Source organism: Pinus tabuliformis, chromosome 1_1, assembly GCF_031772625.1.
Source record: "Pinus tabuliformis cultivar Carrire ecotype Pingquan chromosome 1_1, CPIR1, whole genome shotgun sequence".
In the NCBI taxonomy this organism is placed as follows: Eukaryota; Viridiplantae; Streptophyta; class Pinopsida; order Pinales; family Pinaceae; genus Pinus; species Pinus tabuliformis.
The window spans coordinates 965,484,886-965,507,717 of record NC_142297.1 but is presented as its reverse complement, the minus strand read 5'-3'; the positions used below and the strand labels follow the sequence as shown (position 1 = coordinate 965,507,717).

Genomic DNA, 22,832 nt, shown 5'->3' with positions numbered 1-22,832 from the left:
CTTTAATCATAATGTGTGATGTATGCTTATAAATTAGAATTTTAAATTTATACGATATTAGATAATGATATTCATATCAATGATCAGGCTTTGTAGCTTTTCAATTCAAACCCAATTGTCATAGTGGGCTCAGTTTATAAATTATATTTCATATTTATAAGCTTTTAAGACCTTGACATCCCCCCACGTTTCCTAAAAATTGGCAGGGAGCTTTTGCATAGGCCGCTCCCGCGTATCCTCGCTCCCTCGCCCCCTCGTCCCGGAACCTCGGTGGAACATTAGTATTTATAGTGGTTTGTGTCATCTTATTTGAGCTGACGTGAGCCACGAACTATTGTGTCTCTTACCCAAGCCGACATGACTTATATTAATTTATTTAATATTTAATTGGAGCCAAATTGAAGGTGAATGGATGTGTCTATCCCTTGAGCCGACATGACTTATTTTTATTCATTTTAAGTCATTTATTTGGAGCCAACCTAATCATTTCTTTATCGCTTTGCTTGCAGACTTCAAAAGGCTTGTTTTGAGGCATAGATCTTGGTCTTGGAGGGTGGTTACACTTGTTGAAGACTTGTATACATTTACACAAACTCATGAAGAGTTTCTATACACATGACATGACTTTTTGACATATAAAATAAATCCTAAAGACATCAAGAAAAAGTCTTTCATCTAGTGACACTTCTTGCTCATGAAACCCATGTAGCAAGGTTACAAAAATAATTTATTTCCTTTCATTACATCAAATACAAAGATCATGTCATTATGAAGACCGAACCTAGTTACACTTTCTTCAAAATTAAGAACCTTTGCCCTCGACCAAATGTTAGCTCCAATATACTCTTTTTGTTGGAGATTACACATAGGGTTGAATTCCTCAATGTAGTACTTCTTCTTTCTACCCAACTCTTTTCCCCATTCCTGTTTATGAAACTTCTCCATAACAAAATTCTTTAGCTCCTTGCTATTTGTGTTGCAGGCATTGAGGTAGATATTCCATTTTTGCATCCATGCGTAGTTTTGTCTCATCCATGCTTTCTTTCTTTCACTCATGCCTTCAATGAAGATAACATTAGGCCATCTACCTACTCCCATTTGCTCAATTCTTGTTAGATATCTTATGAGCCGCACCATAGCAATTGCTTCAATGGGAGTTGCTCTTGTTTCACTCAACATTATCCCATAAGGTACCGAACTTATTATTTTAACTTGCTCATGATCAAGCATTTTTGGATTTTCTCAATATGTTTCCATTTTGAGACGGGGGTGTTGCCAACCCACAATTCACACCCATATAGCATCACTAGAGAAACTAGGAGTCCAAAAAGCACTTTAATTGTTTTCCAACCTATAACTCTGCCTCTCTACATATGTTTTGAAGAGCATCTAATGCTTTCCACCCTCCTAAAATTCTCTTCTTTCTGCAGTCCTCCCAATTAAGTTTGTTGTTGAAATCAATCCCAAGGTACTTGAACTCATTTACTTCTTCAAGAATGTTTCCTTCAAAGAAGAACATACACTGGGTCTGCTTCCTTTTATTACAGAAAATCATTATTTTGGTCTTGCTAATATTGACTTGCATACCCACTGCTCTACAAAAATGCTCAAGGGCATATAAGTACATCTGCAATCCATGGGCCGATTTAAAAATCAAAACAAGATCATCAACATATAAAAGAAGTTTTATCACAAACTTCCCCAACCGAACACCATCTCCACCTTGCAGATTGAGCCACTCTTCCAATTTATCAATATATGTTAAATTATGGTATGTTCTATGCTTAGAGCAGTTTACTTATTTTTCTTCTTATTAGCCACAGACTAGCAATCACATATACATTAAGTAAAGCGCAGATAGAACATTAAATGATCAACAGAAAACAAGCCAAGACAAGAGACACAAGATGTGGCAGCTAGCTAGGGACAAACCCCAATGCGGGGAAACCATTTGATCAAATCTTCTTTTATCTTCAATAGTTCAGCAGAGAGAAATAGTGTAAAATCTAAATTTTGTAATTTTATATTAGCAGCAGCAAACCCTAGATCAACAAAGTCAAACTTGGTCAAACTAGTTGAAATTGGCCTCTAAAATACTTGGTCAATTTTCGATCAACTTGTCGTTGAATAGCCTGAAGAAACAACCCTTGAACAACCCCAAAAGTTCAGTCAATTTGCAGATTTATAAAGTCAACTTATAGCCCTCAACTAGGGTAGTCCACACCAGTCAAACCAGAGGTCAGATCACCTCGATTTTCATGCCAAAAATTGTGGTCTGCTTAGGAGAGGCAACCACACCCAATCCGCACTTCAGGAAGGTCAACGCTTGGTCAACGTTGGTCAAAGAGATGACCTGCTGCTCTAGCGTCCTTCTTTCTGCGTCTTCCTTGCCCTAGGACATCTTCCTTTCTGCCACACGTGTGAGAGAGAGAGACTCCTTTTATGTGTAGGAGAGAGAGAGAAGATGAGTGAATTGAATTGTCCAAATGAGGAGAATGCTCCTTGTATTTATATGCAAACATTGAGGTTGACTAAACATCACTGTTGGGCTTCTAAGCCTACATAAGTTCGCTGGCCGACCTTGACAATTTGTCCATAATCAAAATAAATTCATATCTCCATAAATACTTATCGGAATTGGATGATCTTTATGTTCACACCTAATCTTCAACGGTTGGGTAACCTGGAACGTGAACAGTCATCAAGAAGATGAACTGATCCGTCCATTTTATGTATATAAACAATATCTGTCTAATGAAATATGCAATCAATTTCTTCTGCCCATTCTGGAGTTACCCTGGCCTGACATGGTATCAGAGCACAGGTCCCAGGTTCTAAAAATAGTTGTAACTCCTGCCTCTGTCCTGAGCGCTCCTCTGTCCTGAGCGCTGCTCTCTCCTGAGCGCTGCTCTGCCTTTTCCACGCCAGTTTTCATTGTCTGTTGCTTGTCTTGCTCATTACTCTGACGCGCCCTTTCCATGCCAACCTGAATGCCGACGGTTTCTTCTGAAGCCTTACGGAAAGAAGCACGTCCGCTTTGTGAATTATCTGCAGACCTCCTGGAAGACATTCGCCCACTCTGCGAATTGTCTATCAAACAATTACGATGATTACAACTGTAAGGAACATGCCAATGTAAGATATCCATTTATCTAACCGATGTCGTCTTTCGATTATCTTCAGTACAGAATTAGACAAACCAACAGTATTGAGAATGTCTAGAGCTTTCCGCTGTGCTTGCTTCAAACGATCTCTTTGTTCTGCATACTTTGAAAGAACAGCCACTCCAGTAGCATAAGCCTCATCAAGCATGTATGATGAATTACGTGCCGACTGCCTGGCTCGGGTTTCATCGTCAAAAATTTGCATTACATGAGCAGAGTCCCCATTTTTTCTGTGTATTCGTTACTATATTGCAGTAATCTACCCCGAGATTTGAGAGCTGTCTTTGTGTGTTGTCCACGCATAACTTCTTCGTCGACATTCTCCTGCGCTCCCTCCATCTGCCGATTTAAAACCCCGACTCCATCCAAATCGTCCGAGCTTGTGTCTCTTCAAAGAAAACCCTCTTTCCTTGCGACCAGTGGTCTTTGTGTGCTGTCCACGCACCCGAAGGCCCCAGTAGTGACGAAGACCGCGGTGGTTCCTGATCTTCTTCAAGCGTTCCAAGTCATCCCTGAGTTTCATGTCAAGAGCATTGGATACCACCTGAGTGGTTCGGCCTGCCACCGACCAAGAAAGCCCCCATGAGCAGCTCCCACTCCTGAGTTACGGGGCCTCTGTATGATGTCCAGATTTGTTAGCACATCCATAAACCCCTTGGTGCCTCTGCAGGCGACTATCATGTGACTGTGGGACAAGCTTTTGGCGACCAGGAGATCCTGATTGCAGCTCTCGAGGCCCTCATTTCGCAGCTCTTCATTTTCAAAAAAATGATATTTTGCCGTTTCTGGCAACTCAAATGCTTGGTGCAGCGAGTGGAGTTCTTGATGAGGATTATTGGAGTATGCAAGGGCTGAAATAATGGCGGCATCTAACAGCCATGCTGGATCACAGTCTTCGGCCTTAATCATTTGAGAGAGCGTCACAGTATTATCTCTGCTCTGTTCAGTATTATCTCTGTCTTTGTATCAGAGGCGCTGGGTATTACGAAGACTGCAAGGGCTTTAGTATTATGCAGTTGATTTTTTAACTTCAGTATGGCGGTTTCTGTATAGCGTTGAGCAGTTTGTTGAATTCATGATATACGCAGTTTATATGATTCAAAGCGTTCAAAATATTGCGGTGTTTCCAGAATGTTTTGTAGTATTGCATGATATATTGAAGTGATCCCTTGCGCATTTTTTCAAACATAGTAGTATTGCAGTGATATGTACAATGAAATGCTGATGCTTTTAGCAAATATTAGAGGGATTTGAAGGCTGTAACGTAAAGTTTTTTTTAGCAGAAGTAATTTTTTACAGAATGCATTCAATCATCTCTATGGTAGGAATAGTTCTCACTGGCAAGGAGAACTATTCTGAATGGTCTCGGATGGTAAAACACACCCTCATCTACAATGAGTTGTGGAAAGGAGTGTGTGTCGGAGAAGAAGACAAAGACCCTGTGCAGCCTACATCAGATAAAGAACTTGTCATTTGGGAAAACAAGAACAACAAAGCCTATGCATTGATCGCAGCATCTGTAAATGAAGAAGTAAGTCGTCATATATCATCCTATTCCACTGCCTTTGAAGCTTTACAAAAGCTGAAAGAACTCTATGATACACATTCTGCACTTGAAGTTGTTCAGCTCATGATTAAACTCTTCACTCTTGAACTGAAAAATAATGATCCTCTTGCTCTTGCATCTGAAATAAAGTCTATAATGCATGATATTAAATCCACTAAGGTTGAGCTGGATATCTCTCTTATTGCCTTTCTCAAAGCACTCTATCCTACCTACTCCAATTATCTTGAGTCATTACAAGCAAATGGAAATCTTAAAGATATAACCTTTGACTCTCTTGTGAAAAAGTTTGCTGAAAGAGAGAAAGCCTTTGGAAAGAAGATAGTCCCTGAATCTTCTGAAGAGACTGTTTGCCTTGCTCATAAAGAAAAGCATCCTGCTCAAGATTCTACAAGAGGAAGAGGTGGACGAAGAGGAAGAGGAAGATACTTCAGAGGCAGGGGGGCAGACATTCTCAAGCAGAAAACGCAGATCTGCATTGCATTCGCTGCAAACGAAATGGATCACATGATGCTTCTACATGCAAGCTACCATGGGACAAAATTGAGCAGAGAAGAAACCAGCAGAAAGGTAAAACTGATGACACAGACAAGGTTAAAGCACCTGAATCCGCTCACTATATTGAGGCACAATGTAACATTGGAGTAAATGAAGATTTGTTTAATGCTTCACTTGCTTCTTCGAAAAATGATTGGTTGCTTGATTCAGGAGCAACCTGTCATATGACTCATAGGAAAGATTTTTTTGAAGATTTCACTGACAATGTTGATGGAGCAGTATACTTTGCAGATCAGTCAAAAATCAAGCCATCAAGGCTTGGCACAATCAGGGTTAAACTGCCTGGTCTTCCAGACTTTCTTCTGGATCATGTTCTATATCTCCCACAACTCAAGAGAAACTTGTTGTCCCTGGTCCACATCCGCCAGCAAGGTCACTCCATTCATATGTTTGATGGAAAGCTTGAGGTAAGAAAGGCATCTGATCACTCACTTGTCATGAGGGGTATAGAAGAAGAAAGACTTCTTAAACTGCAAGGAACCTCTGCTCATGCACAACATTTCTCATATATTTCTCATCATGAAGAAGGTACACTTCCGTAAAGTTTATTATGGCATGCTAGATTTGGACATTTAAACTATGATAGTCTCCGCTTGTTGAAGAAAAATGGTGTTGTTGGTTTGCCTACAATTCCTAGAAAACATAAGCAATGTGATGCTTGCATTCTAGGAAAGCATAGCAAACAGTCTTTTCATGATTCACATTCAAGAGCACATAGGAAGCTTGAACTCATTCATTCAGATTTATGTGGTCCAATGCCTGTTCCTTCTGCAAATGGAAATAAATATATCATGACATTTATTGATGATTACACCAGAATGTGTTGGGTTTATTTATTGAAGAACAAATTTGATGTTTTTCAAACATTCAAGAATTTTCATAAGTGGATTGAAAATGATGCACAATCTCATATTGGGTCTATTCGCACTGATAATGGAAAATAATATACATCAAATGAATTTGAAAACTATCTTCGCCAACATGGGATCAAACATCAAACAACTGTACCTTATAATCCCCAACAAAATGGTGTAGCAGAAAGAATGAATAGAACAATTTTGAATATGGTACGATCCAGGCTTTTCTTCAAAAATGTAAAGATAATGTTTTGGGCTGATGCTGTTCTATGTGCTGCATATATAAAGAATAGATGTCCATCTAGTGCTATAAGAAACAAGACTCCTTATGAATTATGGTATGGACATGTTCCTTCGGTAAAACATCTCAGGATTTTTGGTTCCACCTGTTATGCTTTAATACCAAAGGTACATAGAAACAAACTTGGTGCTAGAAGTCGTAAGTGTATCTTCCTGGGGTATTCAAACACCTCTAAAGCATACAGTCTCTATGATGAAGTAAATAAAAAGTTTGTTGTATCTAGAGATGTCATTTTTCTTGAATCATCCAAATCTGACAGTGTTGTTGAGCAGCAACTTGATCGCTTGGATAGATTCGCAAAAACGAAATCATTTCAAGAATTTGATAATCAGATTCCACATCTTGAAGGGGGGATTCCTATACTAGAACAACATGTGGAATCTTCTTCTGAAGAACAATCTCCCCTGCATGAAACTCCAACAACGGATGATGCTTTAAGTGATGTAATTGATAGAATTGGGAGACTCAATCTTGATTCAGTCCCAACTCAATCAACAGAGCAGCCTGGACCATCTCAGAAAGGTCCCCCAAAGTGGCTGACAAAGACACTTGAAAGTGTTCATCCTGATGAAATTGGAAAAACAGGAACCGGAAATACAAACCGACAAGATGGAGGTGATGTAGATAACTCTAATTCACCTGTTGATATGGATGTTACTTATGATTGTGAATTGAACTTGTCTACAGATTTTGAACCAACTTCCTTCAAAGAAGCTGCTTCTCATGATGAATGGAAAGAAGCGATGCAGAAGGAGTATGATGCCCTCATAAAGAATGGCACTTGGAAGCTGGTTGATCCTCCATTTGGAACCAAACCAATTGGCTGCAAGTGGGTCTACAAGAACAAGTACAAAGCTGATGGCTCACTTGACAAGCAAAAAGCTAGGCTTGTGGCAAAAGGTTTTGCACAGAAGGAAGGGGTCGATTATGAGGAAACTTTTTCCCCCACAGCAAAATGGGCCACCATCCAGACACTCTTTGCACTAGCTGCTCAGAACGGTTGGAAAGTCCATCAAATGGATGTAAAAACTGCATTCTTGAATGGAGATCTAAAAGAGAATGTTTTTATGTCCCAACCTGAAGGATTTGCTGTGAAAGGACATGAACACAAAGTATGCAAACTTGTGAAGTCGTTGTATGGCCTCAAACAAGCACCACGAGCCTGGTATGAAAAACTAACTGAGCATCTTCTGAAACTCAACTTCAAACATTTTGATCTTGATGATGCAACTTTATTTGTCAAGAAAGTTGGCAAAACAGTTGTATATCTTGTGGTATATGTAGATGGTCTTTTAATGACAGGGAACAATGAAAGCTATATTGCATCCATAAAGAAAGAATTAGGAAAAAGTTTTGAAATGACTGATTTGGGCTATGTTCATTACTATCTTGGCATTGAAGTAACCCAACATCCAAAATCCATATTTCTTTCTCAAAAGAAATACATTGGAGATTTGTTAAACAGATTTGGCATGACAGAGTGCAATACTCTTTCTACTCCAATGGAACAAAACTTGAAGCTCACATCTATTGAAGGAAAGGAATTTGAGGATGCAACAAAGTATAGACAGCTTGTAGGAAGTCTCATCTACCTCACTGCTACCAGACCAGACATTTCATTTGCTGTTGGAATCCTCTCCAGGTTTATGCAAAAGCCTTGTGAGGGACACTGGTCTGCTGCAAAAAGAGTTCTAAGGTACTTGAAGGGAACTGAAGACCTTGGAATCAAGTATACACAGGTGGACGACTTCAGCTTGATTGGATACTCTGATTCAGACTTCGATGGAGACAAAGAAACTGGGGTATTTACTTCAGGATATGCTATGAGTCTTGGATCAGGAGCTGTCTCCTGGAGATCACGCAAACAATCAGTTCCAGCAGATTCCACAACAGAAGCAGAATACGTGGCAGCAGCTGAAGCAACGAAAGAAATTGTGTGGCTCAGGAAAATTCTTGAAGATTTGCAGGTAAAACAAGTACAATCAACTCCACTCATGATTTATAACACCTCTGCAATAAAGTTGGCCAAGAACCCAAAGTTCCATGATCGTACTAAGCACATCAATACTAAATATCATCTGATCCGACATCATGTTGAGGCCAAAACAATCCATCTCCGTCATTGTTCCACAAATGAGCAAATTGCAGACATCTTCATCAAAGCGCTTGGAAGAGAAAAGCTTGAAAGATTCAGAACGATGCTTGGACTCACCAACATCCCTTCAGATTAAGGGGGGGAATGTTCACACCTAATCTTCAACGGTTGGGTAACCTGGAACGTGAACAGTCATCAAGAAGATGAACTGATCCGTCCATTTTATGTATATAAACAATATCTGTCTAATGAAATATGCAATCAATTTCTTCTGCCCATTCTGGAGTTACCCTGGCCTGACACTTTACATCAATCCTACACCTCTCAATGAGAGGAATCTAGGAAAAATATCAGAAGCCATAAATAAGGTGATCCACATGGAGTTTGGCCCTAGTTGCCAATTTTAACAATATATAAACCAAAAAGAGTAGGGGATAGAGGGCAACCTTGCTTGACTACAATGTCACTTCTAAAGATTTCTGAAATACCCGCTGAGGTTCTAATTTTCACTTTCACCTCTTCATAAAGTCTATGGACAACAACTCTATAATGCAAAGGAATTTCAAGCTCTTCCATTCTAAACCACAACTTATCTCTAGGGACTTTGTTAAATGGCTTTTTGATGTCCACAAAGCAGCAAAATGCTTTTTCTTTGTCCCCCAAACCTTTTCGATAATGTGTTTCAACGTGATACCATGATCCACTGTGGAATGCTTCGGCCTAAAACCAACTTGTCCTTTTGCTCTCTTTTCTTTAACTTCTGCCCACTTACTGATTCTATTTTCTAGCATGCTACTGAAATGCTTTGCAAACAAAGGATTGATCATAATGGTTCTATAATTGGAAAGATTATTAATGCCCCCACTTTTAAAAATGGGTATTGCTAGGCTAGTTGTCCAGTCTCTTGGGAGTCCTTGCTGAATGATGTTGTTGAATATTTCCATGATGTGCGGTGCAAGAGTGTCCATTCCCCATTTTAGATACTCTGCTTGAAGTTCAACCAAGTCCTTTGCCTTTCTTGTTTTCAACTTCTTAAATTCCAATCTCCACCTCCTGTAATGTGAAGAGCTTTGTAGTTGTGTCGATCTTGGGGTGAGGCTCAACCTTTGATTCTTTCTCATAGAGTTGTCTTGCATATTCAAACCATTGATTGACTATAATATTATTTTTAATTTGCTTCTTCTTTGGTTTATGTTCCTGCTAGAAAAGCTTTGGGTTATTCTTGCCTAGATATATTAACCAATGTGGAAAAAGTCGAAGTCGGGATTAATTCGGCAAGGGTCCAAAAGTTGAAAAACTCGTTAAAGTCGGGAGTTTTTTTAAAAAGTCGGCAAAAAGTCGGCAAAATTAAAAAAACACAAAATTATTCAATTTTTTTTTTTTTTAACATCTAGAGTCGAAGTCATAGTTTAGAAGTGTTTTCAATGTTTTACTACAATGTCATTCTTTACATGTGAATTCGATCACTAAAAGGATGTTACACTCTTGCAGTTTGCATTCCAAGTGCATTTTATCACCAATGTTTTTCAACATTATCTACAAAAAATATGATCATAACAGTGTTGATTCTTGGGAATGTTCATCAGCTATTTACATTGCCTTGCTTACTAGTCTAGATACTCCTTGTCCTCTTTCTCTTATGTCTCACAATCATGCTCGTCGAGGTAGGTATGCACTTCTTTTTCATAGTCTTCTCAGTTTCTTATAGCAGCCTTCTGACAGCTTAGCCTTTGGCTAATGTCTCTTCTCTATATTTTTTTGCACATCTCATATAGATCCCTATTGTTTTGCAGACATAACATCCAACAAGAGCAAACCAATAATAGTCGTATATGTTTCAACATTCAACAGAATATAGCAACCAAGCAATTAATTTTCTCAGTAACACCAACCAACTATAATGCTCGAAATTAAGATTCAACAAAACAAATTGCACAACACAACATTATCACCAAATTTCTAGGGCTATGTTTGAAAGATTCCACTCTCTGCCTTAAGATTAAACAAGAGAAAATTATATCATTTTCGCCTTTGCGGCCTCTTTATCCGCAGCCTGGGAGGGAGGCAGACTTTTTGGGTTGACTCCCGATTAAATCGGGAGTACAACGATTAAATCGGGATTTTTTCCTTTCTGAAAAAGTCGGCAAAAAGTCGGGGGATTAAATCGTTTAGTTTAAAAAATCGCATTTTTAGGATTAAATCGGGATTTTTTGCAGACTTTTTCCACACTGATATTAACTCTTCTCCCCTTGTTTGCGTAAACTCGTCTTTTTTCCTTTTTAGTATCTGCTTATATAACTTTACATTCATCTTCTCCTTGCCTGTCTTTTTCAAGGTTCTCCTTGCCATTTTGCATTTCTCATTGAACCAAACATTTATAGGAAAACAATTTGATTCTGATTTCCTATTTTTTGCTCTTTTGCACTTCTCGAGTGCACTTTGAATTATATTTGTTAACTCATGACTGTTGAAGCTTTGGAAACCAGTTTTGTCCTTTTGAATTAATTTCTTTAGCATTGTCTTGAAGATAGTACAATTTTCTTGTGTTAGAAGAATTTTGCCCCTTGATAGTGATTGCCAAGAGCATTGGGTTTTCCTCCTATGCCTCCCTTCTTCTAACCATGATAACTTTATATAAATTGAGTTATGGTCTGAATTTAAGTCCCAAATATGCTCTCCAAATATGTTGACTTCCATTAGTATTGACCTTTGGCAGCATCCCTTTTCTGATGTCTGACTGTCTCGTTTTGACTTTTTGATCTAATCAATTTGAAGTATGGTAGGCTAAATTTTAATCAAAATGTATCTTTTCCAGCTAAAATTAAGGCATGTTTCCAAGCGATTGGTACCCTACTAAGAAAACGTGATCTTTTAATATATGACTGCCCTGGGGGTATTCTACATATGTGAATCGATCTGGGAGCATGCTCAGCAGTGCTTCCTGCAGACTGTGGTTGAATCGCTTTGCTGGATTTGGGCAAAGGTGGCTGAAAAAAGTGCATTTTGAATAATACATAAAAATGTGATGAGAAGCTTTAGTCTGGCATTGAAGGTGTCTAAACATTCTATGTTTTCAGCCTTTCCTGGTTTGCCATCACTGATACCTGGAGAAAAAATCTTTGCCAATATTGCAATCTTGGAGAAGGATAATATCTATTTTAATGCAGAAATGGAATCAGCACCTTGAATACCTCTACTGCAACAAGATAGTGCAATGTTATCATCTGATATCTGCAATTCCATCAATCCAAAATTATTATTGCCAGATTTCAAACCAAAAAATGGCAATTCCTCATCCAGTTATTGTGAACAGTTAAAAGAGGGTAATTTGTGGCACATTTAGACAATGTCCAGCTTTGATGTCCATGCCAGATTGATAATTATTGGATGGTAAATTTGAAGCTGGATGAATCTATTAAAACTGTACTTAAATGATATATTTGGAGGCTAGCTGATATTTCTTCTTTGATTGTTGATAACCTCGCAGGTATTGCTTTTCATTAATTTGTAACAAGATAAGTAATGATAAGCATTGGGTGTCTCTTGCTGAAGATGTTGATCCAAAGTTAAGGCAAGAGATTTTCTGGTCTATAGTTAAGGCCCGATCTATCACCAAAGCAGCTTCCCATGCTCGACAAGGTTTACAACTGGAAGATGTCTTGAAGAATGCTACTCATTCAGGTCTAAGTCAGGACGAACCATCAGAGCTACAAACCTCGCTGAGTGATTCTGGAAATCCATATCAGCCTGCTTTTCCTTCTAAAATATTGCCACCGGATCTTGAAAATAAGTCTGAAGGAAAAGCCTTATGCTACTTGGAGAGGAACAAAGAAAATATTCCTTCACCACCTAAAACACCTCGAAGGTAGATTACTGTCTTCATATTACCTTTTCTTAGCTCTGTCATTCTTCGTTGAGAACGTTTTCTCAGTCCCTTGACAGTCATTTGTGCTTTTCTGTCATATGCAAACAGAAAATTGCTGCCAGCATCATCGGTGCTTTTGAAAGGATATAATGATGCAACAGTTGAAGATGAGATTCCAAAGGTATATACGCGTGTGCTATTCTGGTTTCATTAATTTGATGGACCTTCTTTTGCTGGGTGCATGCCGGACATGGCATTGACTGTAAATTTAAAGATTGTTGAACTGTCTTTGAGTGTAGAAATCTAATTATAATCGGTGCATTATTTCCCTTGTTTTCTATTATCTGCAGGTTACTGAGAGGTCTTTGCGGAAAAATTCAAATGTACAGAAAGCAGTAGGCACTCAAGGGAGAATGTCACTTGTTAGAATGTTAGCAAGCAAGCAATGAAGTTAGATTTCAAAAGCAACTGATAAAGTTGGATTTGAAAATACTCACCTACTTCAACTTGTAAAGTGATTAGTTTTGAATCGATTGGTGCTCCAATCGTTTTCATTGTTTGACCATATAATTTCGTAGCAGTCATCATATTCTTCATTGCGATTAACAAGTTAGACAATTTGTATCTTCAAGCCTTGAAATTGGGCTATTTTTTTATTGCTCACTTGGAGAACTCAGTATGAAGGAATTCAGTTTTCCTCTATTAATTTTCACGTGAAAAACTTTGCAACAGCAAAAGGTTATCAATATTATAAGTTCTTTTACTTTGTGAATGCAGTCTCTCATCTAGAAAATGAAATATGTGAGACATTTAATGAGATGAATTTTGATCTGATGAGAGAAATGGCTAAAATTAAGTGGCTGGCATTACTGGGTATTATTTCAAAAGCTAACCAATAAGGGTAAGTGGAAGCACGTGTATATAATAACAATACTTGAAGGAATAAAAATTAAAGTTACTTTCCTTGCATATTTCGTCAATATTTTGCCCATATTGGTGATCAGAAAAATATATTTAGATTATTGTTACTTCTTTGGTTTTTCTTTGTGAGGAGTTTCTTAGCAGGAGGGTCGGGTATTTTTACACCACGAAAAGTAGATTAACATGAAACGTTTCATGAAATAAAGATTTGTAATTTGATGAGAGAAATGGAAAATCAAATTATTCAAAACTAGCCATTAAAACACGCTTGTGCATCAATCGTGTCAATGGGACCTTGGTTGAGTGGCATCCTTGATGTAGTGTTACTTAGTCCACGAGCGTGCAATTATGGTTGTATTCCATCCCATTGAAAGCAAATTCCTATGTGATTTTGATGGAATAGTTAGTGCAATTATGGCTGTATTCCATCCCATTGAAAGCAAACTCCGATGTGATTTTGATGGAATAGTTATCATCTTCAAATTCAGCACTTACGCTGAAGGAAGTTTGTATTTTGTAATGAAGTCGTAGCTTAGGTGTGTTTCTCAAAGAAACTCTAATAATATTTTGGTTAATAAGGCTAGTTGTTATAGTCAATAAGGGTTTTGAGGTTATTAATAATGCATCTGGTATATTGTCCATTAAAATAATTGAATTGAATGTTAATAAGGAAGAATTTAAACTCAATAATTATGTATTAAAATAAACTGTAGATCTCATCATAAACAATCTAAAAATCTATTAATGATCCAAAGTTAAATTTCAACTTACTTTTGTAACTTCATTAATTAAATGGACTTAATAAAGTTTAAAGAACATTTAAAAGATTGAATTGCCGAATAAATGACAAGTTGTTAATGGAATTCACTCTTGGGTTGGTCTGCTTCAAATAGGCATAAAATTAATTAAAAAGATGCAAAAAAACAAACAAACAAACAAACAAAACAAAAAACAAAAAAACAAAACAAAACATGAAAATGCTTTTTACATCAAAAGCATTTCCAGCATGCAATTAAAATGTCTTTAACTATTTTATAAAGACTATAGCATTGTTTGAACACTCTCTTTGGCACCTTCCCATAAATAAAAACGCTTTATGTTTACTCTTCATAAGAAAATGCGATGATGTCATTCAAAATATATTTGCTTCAATATATAGTAATGTAATGTTCTATTGTCTAGTGGTAAGTTGTTAGGGTTTTGTGAAGATCATGGGTGAAATCCCATAATATATCCTCTTACCTTTTTACATCTATACAAAATATGGTATTTTAATACTATAAAAAATATGGTTAAACATATAATACGTGGGTGCTTGCAAGCATTAAAGATATGATTTGGATAATAAATATTAAATTTTTAAATCCCTTGAAAATTTCAACCTTAACACATGGAGTGTTATTTAAGAATCTTTCAATTTGTCCATGTGTTATATGTTCATTGGTACATATGTCAATGCGTTGCCATGGCACATGTGAGCTTGTCATGTCGTGTTAGTCTTCATGCCACTCGTCAATGTGCGAATGCTACATGTCATTGCTGCCTATGTTTTACCTTCAACTTCCCAAGACCATAACTTTTGCATACAGTGTTTGCGTGAACTCATTCAAATTACATTGGAAAGCTCTTCGATATGGTGACATTTTCATCATCATTTGAGACCATCAATTTGGATCAGTTGTGGTAATCCTCCTAGATCAACTAATTAACATGAAAATTGAAGAGTTCATGTGAAGTTTGATTCTTTGCTTTATGGTCTCTTCTAATTACATATTATATGTTTGTGTGAAGTGAGAACATTGATAATAGGTGCCAATATTATATCACATACCATTTCCAAGGTCTTCATTCTTGTGTTCCTTTGCACATGCTCCTTCCATTTTTTAACATTAATTTTTGGTAATTCTATGGGTGGGAAATGGATCAAAATTAATATATGAAATAGGGAAACAAAATGGAAAAAGGAAGGTCTCACCTTTTGTGTTACAACAATGAAATAAATATCCATTCTTGTGATAAAAGGAAAACAACTTGAAAGTAATTAGTTTTGGCTCTATAAATTATGAAAACAATTATCTCTTCTTGCTTGTAGATTTATTTGTAGTGGATTACAATGTATAAGCAAGAATCTATATAGAGATTGTTAAGGATACAAACATTGTTTATTTTATATTGCATTTATGATCTATTGAATAAGGAGAGGAAAAATTGATACCTACCCATAAATTATTTGATTGTTATTCAATACTTGATTTTTGGATTATAAGTACTTTGAAAACTTGATGGAGGTACCATGGATTTACGTATATTGGATTAGTTTGGTTCATTTTCAAATAATTGTGTCAAAAATGAATTTGTGAAACCCAATAGTGTTGAAATGATGGTGGATAAAAATTTCTTCATATCCTTGGTATACCTTTTAATCATACACATTTAAAAGTGGCCAATGTGGCTAAACAGGAGGATCGCTGAAACTATAGCCTTTGGAAACAATTGCAACATCTTAACTAATTCATAAGAAAATTTACTAATTAATATATAACTTCAAAATGTTTTCTATCAAGTTGGAAGTCAATTTAGAAATATACCCTACATTGAAGTTTAGTGGATGCTATTTTGTTGACCTTTTGAAAAATATGGACCTTTTAATGTCACTGTTTTTTTGGATAAAGCTTCCTAGTTTACATTGAATATTGAGGGTAAATTGCAAAGATTGTTTTGTTTTAATATCAAATTAAAAAAAAATCCAGTTATGAATATTCATCTTTTGCTTTATTACTTATATAGGAAATGATAAACACAATGGAAATAACAAATGATTGTTCGCTCTTGTTGGTATTGACAAGTGAGGATTCTCGAATGGTAGGTGGAAATAATTATGAGAATATTTCTAAAGAGCCAATATTGTAATTAATTAGAACCAGAACAATTGTTTTCCTTGAATATGAGTATAGCTAATATGTCCAATGTATGAAAAGGTAATACAAGTCTTGGGAAACAGGAACTATTTGATGTGTTATATTATCTGCACGATTAGCCCCACACATGATTCATTATGTTGGGTGTAATTGGGGTGGGTGGTGGGGATGGGGAAGGGGGACGATTATAGAAATTTGTGACCCTCAAGTTTTCTTTTGGGCAATTTCTTATGTCCATTTTTTACATTTTCATCACACATTTTTTGCTTTTAGTGATTGTTGATGCATGATGGTTCAACACATGGTTTTGTAATTCCAATTAAGGAACTACTCACAGGGGTTTCACGGGGGGAGCAATACCATAGCACATGCATTCATGTTCGGGGGTATATATTGAGGAGAAAATGACTATTTTGAGCATATAATAGGGGGTAAAGGGTTTTTATATTGGAAGGTATAAAAATGGAGCTTAAAGTTAATGAAAAATATAAAGGGTATAAAAAATGTTAATGAAAAAATGGATACCTACAATATATAGTGAAAGTGAGGGTTTTTAAAATTGGAAAGGTATACTGGGTTCATATTGGTAGGGGGTTAAATAATGTGATTTTTAGAGGTATTTTCCAATTTGCAGTCAAATTAAGGGTATTGTTTAGTATGCCACGAACACACGTTATGTGTCAGAGGTAGACAGGGTGAAGCCCTCGTCAAGCTACTATTGTATTGTCATCTAAGATTAATTGAGGGTTGATGTATATTGTAGGATATACATATTGTATTGTAACATTGTAAAGATCTTTTATATTGAAAAATCTTTCTAGTTTTATTGATTTGGATTTCCAAGTTCATCTATGTAGGGGGTTTTATAGAAAGCCATAGCCATCGAAAAAAGCCTTGGTGATTTCTTGTGTCTGTTTTGGTGGGTTTCATCATAATTTTTTTGGTTTTAGCAATTTTTGGTGCATGATGATTTATCACATGGTTTTGTAATTCCAGTTAAGGAACTACAATTGTATTCACATCTAGGATTAAATGGATTGAGGGTTTATATATATATATATATATATATATAAACATTGTAAAGATAGAATATATTGAAAAATCTTTCTAGTTTTCTCAATTTGGATTTTCAAGGTAAACTCTGTGTTAATTATGTATGTATGTGACTGTATCTCTTTTATTTTTTATTAAGAATATGTTTGCAACAATTAACTATATAGGGTTAGAACCAACATTTGGTATCGAAGGGATTTGGCTTGGGCCAGTGGAACCTTGTTATAATGGGAGATGTACGGTATTGATACTTGTAGTGAAAGAAAATGGCAAGCAATTTACAAATAGCGATTGAGATATTCAATAGGTAAAGTTTTGAGGTATTAAATCTCAAAATGGAAGATCTTTTGGTGGAGAAATATCACGGGATTGTTGTAGATTTAGGGACTGCACCGATAGGGATGTCGACAAAAGATTGGACCAAGTTGGATTAGAGAGAAAAGAACACAATACAATTGTGTCTTTTAGATTCAATATTATTGAATGTTTTAGGAGAAGCTGCATTGAATACATTGTGGAACCAGTTAGGGGCTTTGTATTAGTGCAAGTGGCTAGTGAATAAATTGTTTCTATGGAAGAAGTTGTTAGGGCCCTATAATACTAGTGATTACCCCATTACTATTGTAGTTGTATTCCTTATTAATATTGTTGTGCCCCTATTGTCCCCATATTGTTATTACTTTTCCCCATAGAATCCCTCTATTGTTATTTGTGCCTTTATATTATTATTGTTAGGTCGGCTAGGTTATATTGTGACTCCTTAGACTCCTATATATAGAAAGGAGGTTTTTTCATTTGAATCATTCATTTGTGTAATGTAAAGGAGGTTGCCCCCTCGAAGAAGCTGAATTCTAAGGCGTTGATCTATCTTTTCTATCTTTTTGTGAGCTAGTTTCATAACATTTGGTATCAGAGCTTTGGATTCTAGGGTTTCGCCGCTACAAATAGGTCATCGTGGAATTTTCTCTATAACTTTTGTTTTTGCGACGTTTCAGAAGCGAAAAAAAAACCCATTTGAGACGAAATCGCACTGAACCTTGGATCCGAATTTCAGAGCTTTTCACGCTATATTTGCGAAAATATGATCTGAGGAAGTTGGTCTTTTTGCAGACTGCTGGATTACATTCCAAACAGGTGACTTGGGGAAAATCGTCATAACTTTCTCTCTGAGCATCAGATTGAAATTTCGTAAGAAGGTGCATAAAGAGGATGGATTGTAGTTTCTTGTATATATTTTTCAGATCCAAAGGTCGAAACAGGGACAGGTGGCACGTCATACAAGTTCGCTCTACTGAACTAGTCTATAATCAGGTCACTGTGGGAGATTTGGCATAACTATTCCTTGGAGAATCCAATTGGGATCAGACTGGTGGCATTGGAAAGAGGACATAGAGTGCTACTGCAAGTCGCAATTTCAGAACTGGATGATCCGAAATTACAGAGAGACATCAGAGGCAATATTGAGCTCCTACAAAGTGAAAAAAGGTGTGTAGATTTTTTTAAATTTTTGTTTAAGCTTGGTTTGAAAAATTATTTTGAAGGAATTCAAAGGGCATAGTAGAGCATTATTATCGGTAACTGATGCCCTGAGAAAAGAAAATGCAAACACCTAGTAAGCAACCTGAAAGCTCTAGCATGACTCATGAGGAAGAGGAAGAAATGCTACATGATATATCAAAATTACAAGACCAAGTGCAACAAATTTCACTCTTAGAAAAGCTAACAGAAGCTAAGATAAATGGCGTGGAATCTAAGATAAAGGGCGTGGAAGCTAAGATTGATGATTTGAATATAGATTTGAAGACAGATTTGACAAATTTTCTACAATAAATACTTACTAATGGTGAAAGGGTAGTAAAAGAAACTCATGATGCAAACAAAAAAAATGTTAATCATGATTTCATAGACTCTAATGTTGGATCGAAGACCCACCATATTCTGAAAATCGATATGGGAAAGTTTGATGGCAAGGATCCCGCAACATGGATATTACAAATGGAACAATTTTTCAATCTCAATAATGTGCAAAACGCACAAAATGTACGTATTGCAACTTTATATTTGGAACCAAATCAGTTTGTATGGTATCAATGGCTTTGCTCTCGTAAACAAATTATCACTTGGGCAATTTTTATGGAAGAATTGACAGCACATTATGAGGATACAAAAAGCAACACTTTTTTTAGCCAATTGATAAGTCTCAAACAAAAGGGTTCAATAATGGAGCACATTGAGGAGTTCCAAAAATTGAACATAAGGGTAAAAAATAATCCAGAGGAGCATAATATTGATGTGTTCATAGGGACTTTAAAGGATAATATCCAACATGATGTTCGCCTTTGGGAACCTGATTCATTAGAGAAGGTATTCAGGTTAGCAAGAAAAATGGAAAGCAAAATTATGGCAACCAGGAAGCATACCACCCACAATTATAAAGATGGAAGTGTTGTTGCCCCTAATCTTCCACAACCTATAAGGTTGACACCACAACAATTGGAAAAAAAAGAGCAAAAGGGATTTGTTACAATTGTGATAGCAGATACACTAAAGGTCATAATTGTGCTGAGAAGAAATTATTCTACATAGATTGTGAAGAGGAAGAAGAAAACGAGCAAGAAAGGTCAAAAGAAGAGGATATACTCTAGGAACAAAGCCTAGATAAAGAATAAATGAATCTGACCATATCTTGTAATGCATTGGCTGGAATTACCACTCCTCAAACCATCAAGATAGAAGGACAAATCAAGAAGAAAAAGGTAATAGTGTTGATTGATTCAGGAAGTACCCACATTTTTATTCATTGTAAGGTAGCAAAAGAATTGAATTGCTTCCTTTATCCAGCACCAGAGTGTCAAGTGATGGTTGCAAATGGAGGAACGACAAATTGCTCTGGAAAGTGCCATAATATCAAGCTATCCATGGGAGAATATGTATTGACTAGCCCAATGCTTTCCATTCCAATGGGAGGTGTTGATGTTGTACTAGGAGTCCAATGGCTACAATCCTTGGGTACAATAACTTTTAATTTTCAAGAACTGTTCATTAAATATTTTGCAGAAGGAAAGGAAGTTGAATTAAGGGGTATTGCAGGGAAACCAGTAAAGTTAATAAGCTCTAATGGTATGACAAAGCTTCTAAAAAAATAACAAATAAGTGTAATTGCATAATTATTTTCACTAGATGTTTCCACATTGAAATCATCTATTTCTCCAAATCTTCAAAAAGTCTTGGACAATCATTCCAAGGTATTTGAGACTCCCAAAGGTCTCCCACCTATTCGTGATCATGATCATGCTATTCATCTGATTCCAAGAAGTGTTCCTCCAAACATCAGGCCATACAGATATCCCTATGCCCAAAAGAGTGAAATTGAACGTATGGTTGCAGAAATACTAGAGGTTGGTATAATTCAACCTAGTCAAAGTTCTTTCTCTGCTCCAGTAGTATTGGTGCACAAGAAGGATGGATCATGGTGCATGTGTCCGGATTATAGGGAGCTCAACAAGCTCACTATTAAAGATAAGTTTCTCATTCATGTCATTGATGAATTACTAGATGAATTGCATGGATCAATTTACTTCACCAAGTTGGATTTTATCACAGGTTTACCCAAGTCTGAGGGAAAGAGTGTCATCATGGTGGTAGTTGAAAAACTTACCAAGTATGCACACTTTTGTGCATTCTCACATCCATTTTAAAGCCATTACAGTTTCTACTACATTTATGGAAACAATTCAAAAATTACATGGAAACCCAAAGATTATTGTAAGTGATAGAGATCCCATTTTCACAGGAAATTTTTGGACAGAATTATTTTCTTGTCTCGGTACTCAATTAGCTCATACCTCATCTTATCATCCTTAATCTGATGGGCAAACTGAGATGGTAAACAAATGTTTGGAAGGATATCTTCATTGCTTTGTATATGATAAACAGACACAATGGGTCAAATGGTTGCCTCTAGCTGAATGGTGCTATGTTATGAAACCAGCTCAAGAAAAGATAGAAAAGATAAATCAACGCCTTAGAATTCAGCCTCTTCGAGGGGGAAACCTCGTTTACATTACATAAATGAACAATTCTTGGATGATTCAAATGGCAAAACCTCATTTCTATATATAGGAGTCTAAGGAGTCACAATATAATCCAGCCGACCTAACAATAATAATATAAAGCCACAAAAATAACAATAGAGGAATTCTATGGGGCATAGTAATAACAATATGGGGGCAATAGAGGCACAACAATATTAATAAGGGGTATAACTACAATAGTAATGGGGTAATCACTAGTATTATAGGGATCCAACATGCCCCTCGCCTTCAAAAAAGTGTTGTCCTCAACGTTTGAGTAGTTCTGGATACTTCTACATAAAATTCTTATCCTCCCATGTGGAATCTTCAGCGGATAAGTTCTTCCACTTGATAAGATACTCTGAAATTGATCGATTTCGTAGCTGTCGAGTTCTTGTTTCTATGACTGCTTCCGGTTCCAATATAATTTTTCCTTCCTCGTCAAGTTTTGGCAATATTGTTTGAACTGGGAGCTTGTCGCCTATAATATTCTTTAAACATGAAACATGGAAAACTGGGTGCAATCGAGAAGCTACAGGAAGCTCCAATTTGTATGCCATAGTACCAATCTTTTGCAACACCTTGTACGGACCATAATACTTTGGTGATAATTTATTATCCTTCTTAGCTTGCTTGAGGGACATTTTCTTATATGGTTGTAGCCGTAGGAATACCCAATCACCTACATCAAAACTTCTTTCACTGCGATGTTGATCTGCCTGTTGTTTCATTTTATTCTGTGCCAACACGAGGTTATCCTTTAAGAGTTGGAGGACTTGTTGTTGATGTTTGATGTGATGTTCCACTGCCTGAACCTTAGAATTTTCTCTTAAATATGATGTGATGGATGGTGGTTGATACCCATAAAGTGCCATAAATGGGGTCATTTTTGTTGCTGTATGGAAGGAAGTGTTATACCACCATTCAGCCAGAGGCAACCATTTGACCCATTGTGTCTGTTTATCAGATACAAAGCAATGAAGATATCCTTCCAAACATTTGTTTACTATCTCAGTTTGCCCATCAGATTGAGGATGATAAGATGAGCTATGAGCTAACTGAGTACCAAGACAAGAAAATAATTCTGTCCAAAAATTTCCAATGAAAATGGGATCTCTGTCACTTACAATAATATTTGGGTTTCCATGTAGCTTTTGAATTGTTTCCATAAATGCAGTAGAAACTGTACTGGCTTTAAATGGATGTGATAATGCACAAAAGTGTGCATACTTGGTAAGTCTGTCAACTACCACCATGATGACACTCTTTCCCTCAGACTTGGGTAAACCTGTGATAAAATCCATTGAAACCTCCTCCCAACGTTGGCTTGGAATGGATAAAGGTTGTAATAGACCCGGTGTCTTAATTGTTTCAACTTTATTTTGTTGGCAAACCAAACATTCTGCCACAAACTTTTGAATATTTGATTTAAGGCCATCCCAAAAAAATTCCTTCTTAACCCT

The 22,832-nt window shown here is 36.6% G+C and overlaps 1 protein-coding gene across 2 annotated transcripts in view; it reads left to right on the top strand.

The window, feature by feature from the left end:
* Nucleotides 1–13,126, top strand: part of LOC149217708 (uncharacterized) — a 369,289-nt gene extending 356,163 nt beyond the window's left edge. For both annotated transcript variants that reach the window (XM_089393059.1, XM_089393058.1), the window contains exons 23-25: nt 12,027–12,404; nt 12,513–12,585; nt 12,755–13,126. In XM_089393059.1, coding sequence (XP_089249185.1) covers nt 12,027–12,404; nt 12,513–12,585; nt 12,755–12,853 — 550 coding nt within the window. In that variant the 3' untranslated portion in view covers nt 12,854–13,126. The remainder of the gene's footprint in view (nt 1–12,026; nt 12,405–12,512; nt 12,586–12,754) is intronic.
* Nucleotides 13,127–22,832: the final 9,706 nt, after the last annotated feature.